Source organism: Nomia melanderi, chromosome 9, assembly GCF_051020985.1.
Source record: "Nomia melanderi isolate GNS246 chromosome 9, iyNomMela1, whole genome shotgun sequence".
Taxonomy (NCBI): Eukaryota; Metazoa; Arthropoda; class Insecta; order Hymenoptera; family Halictidae; genus Nomia; species Nomia melanderi.
In genome coordinates, this window is record NC_135007.1 from 15,907,783 (window position 1) to 15,916,428 (window position 8,646).

At 45.6% G+C, this 8,646-nt stretch overlaps 1 protein-coding gene and 1 long non-coding RNA gene across 2 annotated transcripts; one reads left to right on the plus strand and one right to left on the minus strand.

Moving 5' to 3' along the window:
• Positions 1–2,303: 2,303 nt before the first annotated feature.
• LOC143174865 (uncharacterized) lies at positions 2,304–2,708 on the minus strand. The gene is made up of 2 exons (XR_012999334.1): positions 2,560–2,708; positions 2,304–2,474 (listed from the first exon to the last, which is right to left on the minus strand). It is a non-coding gene; the product is annotated as an uncharacterized LOC143174865 (long non-coding RNA).
• Positions 2,709–3,817: 1,109 nt separating this feature from the next.
• LOC116432577 (uncharacterized) lies at positions 3,818–6,447 on the plus strand. Its single transcript, XM_076370477.1, has 4 exons — positions 3,818–4,038; positions 4,309–5,115; positions 5,229–5,330; positions 5,467–6,447. The coding sequence occupies exons 1-4, from the start codon at positions 3,966–3,968 to the stop codon at positions 5,622–5,624; spliced, it is 1,140 nt and encodes a 379-aa protein (XP_076226592.1). The 5' UTR covers positions 3,818–3,965; the 3' UTR covers positions 5,625–6,447.
• Positions 6,448–8,646: the final 2,199 nt, after the last annotated feature.

The following is an 8,646-nucleotide window of genomic DNA, read 5'->3' on the forward strand; positions in this document are numbered from 1 at the left end:
ATCTTCGTCACAAGTGTTAAGTGTTCTCAACGACAATCGGTATGCCGCGTTTCGATCGCAGCGTTGTGCAAACGGAGAAACGGAATTCACTCGCGGAAAACTGTTAGTTTTCGAGTGAACATCGTTCCACGACGACTACTTAGCAACGCATCGCCAACCTTCAATTTTCATTATGCGAATTACGGGTTTTATCCAGAGGCGACCGCACTGCGCGTCGTCCGGTGTCCCGCCACTGACCAGGAAATTACGTCACGGTTGACCACGAGACGGATTCTCCGCCGCGATACCTTTCGTCGACTTTACTCTAAAGAGTTAGCTGGGTTAAACTCTGTCCCACCCTTCGCTTGGCTTCCGATGCACGGTAGAATATACCTGAACCCATCTGGAAAAGTCGAAGAGATCGACAGCCGTACAGTTCAACACTAAAACCACCGAGCACTTCAATTGACTTTTCAGAATTTCGCTACAGAAACTCCAAGAGTGCATCTGTTCAGACTTCAATTGATTTACAATTCAATTTCCGTAGTGCCAAGTGTTTTGTAGTACTGCAAAGTGTTAACACTTTGACTGCCACGTCACCCGAATTCGGGCGACATTATATTTTACAGAAACATTGATTCTTTCGATGACGTACCGAACGAACCGAATTTCGTTGGATACATGAGATACAAGAAGGATAGTGGAGCAGTTATTCCCTAGGGACTGACGTAGCACTCAACGTGTTAAAAAAGTGTACGAAATAGTAGGCGAGTCGGTCGCGACCGAGCCAGAAATGCGTGCCACGCAGGCCGGAAGGAAGACAGGTAGGCAGGCGAGCAGGCAGGCAGGCGAGCAGGCAGGCCCGAAACAAACAAATCTCGAGGCAACGCCGGACCGGAGGCTTTCTCCGTGGAAGCTTTCACCCGATTCAGAGGTTCGTTCCGCGTATCTCGTTTTATGGGTCAGGCGTACGGCGATGCTCCAATCCGAAACACGGATACGATCTGCCGCTCCTAATTGCCGGCGGATCTCCGATCGATCGATTGCGTCCGATGATAATAGATTATCGATCGGTGATCGGCGAACGAGAGTGATATTTCTCCGATGCTCGACGTGCGCGAGGATTTCGTTGGAATTCGATGACGATCGCGTTCGGTATCGAACTATAAAAGAATACGAGCGGCATGCCGGATATTAGAAGAAATTATTAGAAATGATTAATACCTCGCGGCAAGGTTAAGCGCGCATTATCTGCGTTGCAATCGAGATTAAGGCAATCGTGGAAAAATTGTCCCGTATCTATCGTGAGACACGATCGTCCGCGTATCCGCTATTGATGAAGAAATTCCGCAAATGTTGTAATTCTTTTTCATTGTCAATAGGACAACGTAAACGGTATAATCCGCGGATATCTGAAAGTTGCGTATAGCGCGTCATTTCATAAGCTTCTTTATCGTTCCGCGAATCGGCGCGGTGAAGTTGAGTTTAACGCTGAAGACGACGACGATCGGAGTTCAGGGAATCCCAGGAGACTTCGCGCCTCTGCTCGCGATCTAGACGCGATCCCTTCGATCGATCGCGATGGTCTCGCTAATAAAATTCGCGGATCTCTTCTGTTCGGATGTCGAAGTCGCGCGTATTTGCTCGCGCTTCGCGGTGACCGTCGACGATGGAATTCAACCCTTCGCGGACGAAGATTCTTTGAAACGTGCACAATCTCCAGCAGACGAAGCTACATTCTACATCGACTGCTTAAACAATGTAAAAAGGACACCGCGCAATGGTCCCTCGTCGCTCGAGCAATCGAATCACTCGCTCACGACCAAGTCCTCCGAATGCGAACACCTCGGCCCGCCGAAACGTCGACGTTCGTCCGCGAAGGGTTGAACCGACGAGCAGTTTCGCTCGTGACTCGAACTACCCTCCTTTCCCTCCCTCTTCCTTCGTCCCTCTCCGCCCTGTTCGCGACGTTCGAGTCGCCCGGGAAAAACGGTTCTAACCATAAATACGAAAAGTTAGAATCGACAAGGTACACAGGCACCGCGCTCCGTGCGGCGATACCGTATCGTTGTTTATCTTATCGCTACTGCTATTTGTCCGGTTATATGTCCAGATAACGGCTAAGTTGTATTGTTAATTATTTCTTCGTTTCAAGTCAGCTGCAGCTCGAGTTTACCTCGGATTAGCTGCTTGCGAACTGCTCAACTACGTTTCACGAATTGTTCATCAACGTTTTCCCCACGTTGTTCTCTCTCCGCTTCAGAGCCAGTAAAAGGGGACAGGATAGTAAAGGGAACATCGATGGATCGATCATTTTTCAAATATCGAGATATGCACGCGTATCGCGCAATTCTGTATATTTCAATAGCTCTAGGATGGAAAGTTGACAAGTAGAGAAATTAATGGTTCCCATCGCTGACCCATTGTCATCCCAACAAATGCTTCGCCAAGGTACTGATAAGTTTCCAGGAGATCTTCGCCTCAGGGTCCGGGTCCTGAATAACGAGTCGACTGCGTTAGAGATCCGTACGCGGTGCGAAGTTGTCGGGAACACCGATAAAGAGAAATATCTGTACTCACGGCTTCCGGTGACGGGTCAGCTTCGGGTTCCGCGTTGCTCAGCGAGATAAATGCGATCATCAAAATGGCTGCGACGCTGAAGAACATTTCGAAGGTTCCCATGTTTCTCGTAGTCTTTTCCAAACGGTTCCTACGCTTCTTGCGCGAACAGATCGCGTATTTATACCGTGCGAAAACCTATGAAATACTCGTTACGACTTTGTTATGTCCACACCTATCGGAGGAATGATAAAAAATATATCGCAGATCGCATTAATCCCAGGATAACCTGACGCGTTCCCGAACGACCAAGGACGTCGCTATGGTGTCCTATTTTTCCTCCGTGTTTTATGCTCGCGGCATTTGTTTGTTTATTATTCGGCGAAATGTATTCGACAGTGAGAGGTAAACTGGAACGACTGGGAGTACAAAGGGAAATTTCATGGTACTCTGGCGTTCATCACTTTGCCTTTTACACGTTGCAAGTGCAAAGTGTTCGAGCTGTTATCGCAACGACGGTAACCCCCTGCTTCGATAAGAAAGGGTCGAAACTCGTGTGTCATAGGGTTTACGTTTACCTGTAATTAACACATTGCGGACCGGCTGATTTTCAGAAAACTGAATTGTGCGGATGGCAGTTTTCACTGAGGTCAACTTATATCACTGTACATAGAAAAACTCAGGTATCATATTGTTGTGGAATATATCTTAAATAGATAATCAATTCGAATTAAATTTTATATTTTTTCAATACCGTGGTAATTAGCGAAGTTGCTTAGCTAAGTGTCTTCATATAAAAACGAGACTCCCCGTTACCGGTCCGCAATGTGTTAATTAGGATCGGAGGCGACCCAGTATTTTATCTGGGTTGTTAATCGTTTTCAATCTAAAATTTTGACGGCAAGCTTTCGAAATAGGAAAGCACTAATTGTTACTACGACACGGTACTGCTCTATCGGTATTTCCTAATTACACATGCGCCCGGTCGATGTAACTTCTAAACGAAATTACAGTGGCGCTCGATCATAGTTGAATTCTTGATTATTAATATTAATGATATTAATTCATAGATGTATTTCGATCTATATCGTATAATTACATTTTCGTTGCGTAAGCAAGTTTTGAACATCGACCGATGTTATCTTATCGAATCAGCGATGACTGGATTTTATTTTTCCAACGGCAGGAAAAAAAGATGACAGACGAGCAGAAACAGATGAAGGGGAATAAACGAATTCGCGGTATCTGAGTTTTTACGTTAGTGTTAATCGCGTCTCACCAAGCCAATGGTATTGATTGGAGCTCTCTATCGAGATAAGTTTATCGTGATAAGCAAAGGAAGAATACTCATATTTCAGCAACCAGGCCGTCACTTGCGTTTAAGTGTTTAAAGTGCCAACATACCCCCTGAAGCGTATTCAAACATCATGGACTCGACCATCTCGAGGTTCAGGCTTCTGGCCACTCTGATCATTCTGGGACTTGTTGTCCTTCCGTCAGGTAAGGAAATACTACGTTACAAACATTGATCGGTGGTTATAAAAGTAAATGACGTTCAACGTTATTATTTCTGTTATACACAGTCGAACGTGTACAACCTAAGTAAACTTGTTGATTTTATCTAATATTTCTTTAATATGTGTAATCAAAAGTTAGCACAGTACGCATGCGACAATACTACACATATGTGAACGTGTATTTATTGCTAAGTCGATTTTTATATTATGCACATTTAGAACATTTCATATTTGTCCGATTTCGTTGAAACAGGGAAGGCGTTGAAGTGCTACGTATGCTCTTTTCCACCTAATGAAGGATGTAAAAACCCATCATCGGAATTGTTACTTGACGGACCTCCTACTACTGATCCACCGTCGAGCTCGGTGAATCCTTCTACCGAGACGTCAAGCTCGCAGAATCCTTCGTCGGAATCGTCGAGCACGCAGAATCCTTCTACCGGATCGTCGAGCTCGCAGAATCCTTCTACCGGATCGTCAAGCTCGCAGAATCCTTCATCGGAATCGTCGAGCACGCAGAATCCTTCTACCGGATCGTCGAGCTCGCAGAATCCTTCGTCGGAATCGTCGAGCACGCAGAATCCTTCTACCGGATCGTCGAGCTCGGTGAATCCTCCTTCCGGATCGTCAAGCTCGGTGAATCCTTCTTCCGAATCGTCGAGCTCGGTGAATCCTCCTTCCGGATCGTCAAGCTCGGTGAATCCTTCTTCCGAATCGTCGAGCTCGGTGAATCCTCCTTCCGGATCGTCAAGCTCGGTGAATCCTTCTTCCGAATCGTCAAGCTCCGTGAATCCTTCTTCCGAATCGTCGAGCTCGGTGAATCCTCCTTCCGGATCGTCAAGCTCGGTGAATCCTTCTTCCGAATCGTCGAGCTCGGTGAATCCTCCTTCCGGATCGTCAAGCTCGGTAAATCCTTCTTCCGAATCGTCAAGCTCCGTGAATCCTTCTTCCGAATCGTCGAGCTCGGTGAATCCTCCTTCCGGATCGTCAAGCTCGGTGAATCCTTCTTCCGAATCGTCGAGCTCGGTGAATCCTTCTTCCGCCGCTGTTTTTCAAAATGGTAAGATTACGAATAATATAAGTTAACTTTGCACCTTTCTAACGAGGCTGTAAAATATTCATCGGTGGAATTAGATTGAATGCCAGCATTATCTAAATGGTACCTATCCGTAGGCAATGGGATGCCGAGGGAACGTCGGAGCGTGATAAACCGTTTCTTCCGAGGAGAAGTATACGACGACAAAGAATTGGCGTGCTGGAAAATCACTGGAAATGGTAATGGAAGTTGTTGTGTAATATTTATTCCGATTATCTGCGGAATATATCATATCTATCTCTTCGTTTCACCAAACGGCAGCCTAGTAAAAAAATACTTAACCGTGAATGTCTCATTTGTGTTTCCGTGTTGCAGAGACTGTTATAAGAAGCTACGGACCCCTCGACTTTAAGTGTCCAGAGCATTTGGAATGCACATCCTGCACTACAGATGGATGCAATTCTGCGACGTCCACCGTTCTATACACGTCGATGATTCTATCTATGGTCGCAATTCTATTAACGACGAAGTGATGTTAGTACAACGACTCAGCTTTCCGGTATACCCTTCCATTTCTCGTCAATAAATTTCCTTCGCCTCGTACAGCTGATAGATTTTCATCCGCATCCTTTCTCGCTTGTACCCTGACCGAGCGACCATGGGCAACATTCACTCGTATACGTTCACGCTCGTTATCGCTGCATTCTCCCGGGCCATTCCCTCGTTCGAAATGTTCCGCCTCGCGTTCTTTTAGCCACTCGGGATTCTCTAAACCCAGTCACCCGACATCCAAACATACCGGCGTGGCCAAATCGCGAAGCGACGCCGACCGCACGCGAGGACAATCGAGCATTCGCACCTTACAGACCCGAGCACTCGATCTCCCAGAACGTACAGGCGCCATCTTGTCGCAGGATAACGCCGACCGCGCGCGCGTTCCACAGGCTCGCCTGTGACGCGGCTTCGGAATTTTACCATCGCAATCTGTTCTTACATAAAGCTTCTGCTTCCTTCCTTTCAACCCCTCCCCGATTTGGTCGCTCCTCGCATTAGCAGCATCTTCGACGATACGAAACCCTGCGGTGCCGGCACTTCAAGGGAAACGGTGTCCTCGTCGCGAGCATCCAACCGGACTGTCCAATCTCCGTGTGTCCCTTTTCTACAATGTATCCCGCTGTCCGTCATAATGGACACTTTCGCTCGCCGTACACGAAGATCATTGTACGCGTAAAATTCGGCGAGAACGAAGAGCTGTAAATACGAGTAACTCCGAAAGTCAGGCGAATTTTCGATGTACGGTAAAATCCTGATAACATAGCGAATTCATGTAATAAAGTTGATATTGTAAATAAGTTATCTCATGTTTACTACTACGAACGATTGGGTGCGTTCGTTTCCTGTCCACCTTACGCGTGAGCCGCGCTCGTTAGTTTCAGAGTTTCTCCGCAGACTTTGCGTCGTCTTTGCAGCGATAACCCTTTGTGGACGAAGATTGTTCAGAGTCTTATAATAGAGAACGTTCTGCGAAATCTGCGAAATTAGATATCGAATGCTTGATCGATAGGGGATAAGCGAACTGTGTACTGATTCCTTGCTATTTCGAGTGGCCGTATCATTTATTTGCGACTCGGTGTAACAAGCATGAAAGTTTCAGCTCGAAGTGTCGACATTCGTCCGCAAAGGGTTAATTACTCGTACGAGTACTGGATACCAATTGTCGGTCGATGCTGGTGTCAATGCTGAACGCTCGTTTATTTCCTCGTTTTTCGCTGTTACGCTTACGTATCACCCTCGCGCGATCTTAGCGCGTCGTGTCCTCGCACCGGCCGCAAGATCGCGTCCCCTAACGATCGCGTAACATGCAGATCAACGAAATGCCCGGGTCATGACACGTTGCATCGTGTCTTGACCGATCGTGTCGTTCCCGGTGCAACGGGCAACTTCTGAATTGTAAATTTCACCTTACACCATCTATCGTGAACGACGGCTCAACGATATCATCACCCGAGGTGTCACATTCAACCTTACCGACGCTTCAAGAAATTAGAGGCCGGATACGACGCGAAATTTTCCCAGAGATCGTACACGATATCGATATCGTCCGATAGACCGACCTTGACTTACGCGAAATTTCATTTGACTCGTTTAACCCGTCGATTGCCGTGGCGGGTCACCGGTGACCCCCGACCAAATCGAACTACTACAATTCGGTGAATTAACCCTCTATGGGCCGAATTTTTGTTCATGATTATAACAAAATCTATGCAGTAGAATATTAATAAATATCCACATATGAATACGAATTAACAATGTAATACATTCAATAATTTCATCAAACGAATATGTTTTGTAACTTTCAAGTTACAATGACAAACTGTCACGCCTGAGTGTATGAAAGTTTAAGTTAACTGATTACTTCATTTTATTAACCACTTTCAGTGCAGAATGAAATAAATCAACAAGCCAATATACTGATACGTGACTTCAAGGTTACATGGGCCTACAGAGAGTTAAACGATGATTATTATATATATATATTTTTATATTGTAAGTAACACTACTTAATTCGGTGACATTCGGCAAGATCGACGTGCAATAACGATAATACGATTCAATGAAGTAACTTGATATTACGTTTTCTACATTTCGAGCATTTTATACATACAATTAACCGATACATTCACTCCGAATCTAGCCGCTGCATCGCAGGAGAAACAGATGAAACACGCGAGAGGTCCGCAAACGTAATCTACGTAGGTTCAAATATTGAACCAGTTATAATATTAAATATTTGAATGAATCTTAACCAGTTAACTGTGGAATTTAGTTGGAGAAACATCTGGTTCTCGTAATAAAATAAAATTAAGCGTGTACTCGTCGAACGCAGGACGAATGCACGTAGTATATTTAAATGAAAGATCAAAGAACAAAGGAGAATTAAATGTTTATGTGAAAAAATCAAGAATTCATCGCTGTAGGAATCAGTATCGTGTCAAGCTTTACCACGTGTATACTCGTCACAGTTAACTGGTTAAAGGAACTATCCCAAAATTCTCGATTTTCCACACATCCAAATTTTCTAAGGACGAAGATAAAAGATCGACGAAACGTTGCATTTCTAATTTTCCCTAGGAATACCATAAAAATTAGTTGCAGTTGCCGATCAACAACCTGGAGTGCAAGGGTTAAACATCAACCTTCACAGTTCTAGCATAAAATCAGGCGATGAGTGAGTCACTCGAGGGTTAATTATCTCCCGCCACCCGAACAGGACTCGTCCAGCATCCCAGCTGAACCATCCTCTCAAAGATGGCCGCCGTCGACGTAAACACGCTTCCTTCACCCCGAAAGGAGTTATTCCCATTATCTAACGCCGTTTACTCCCAGAACGTCACCCCGTGCGCTTCGTCAGAGACGAACAGGACCAACGAAGGTTCAACGCGAAGGACGAACCATTAGCAGCCCGACAACAGGTCGCTTCGCCATAAGGTTCGCCATAAGGTTCGCCATAATGTTCCCGTAAGGTTCTGGTAAGGCTAACGAACTCGGCCACAC

What these genes read in the sequence shown, in the direction of transcription:
- LOC116432577 (XM_076370477.1), top strand. Translation starts at nt 3,966, where the DNA reads ATGGACTCGACCATCTCGAGGTTCAGGCTTCTGGCCACTCTGATCATT. An exon ending in CGCCGCTGTTTTTCAAAATG is followed by an intron (nt 5,116 to 5,228) that starts GTAAGATTACGA and finishes ACCTATCCGTAG; the next exon opens with GCAATGGGATGCCGAGGGAA. An exon ending in CTGGAAAATCACTGGAAATG is followed by an intron (nt 5,331 to 5,466) that starts GTAATGGAAGTT and finishes TCCGTGTTGCAG; the next exon opens with AGACTGTTATAAGAAGCTAC.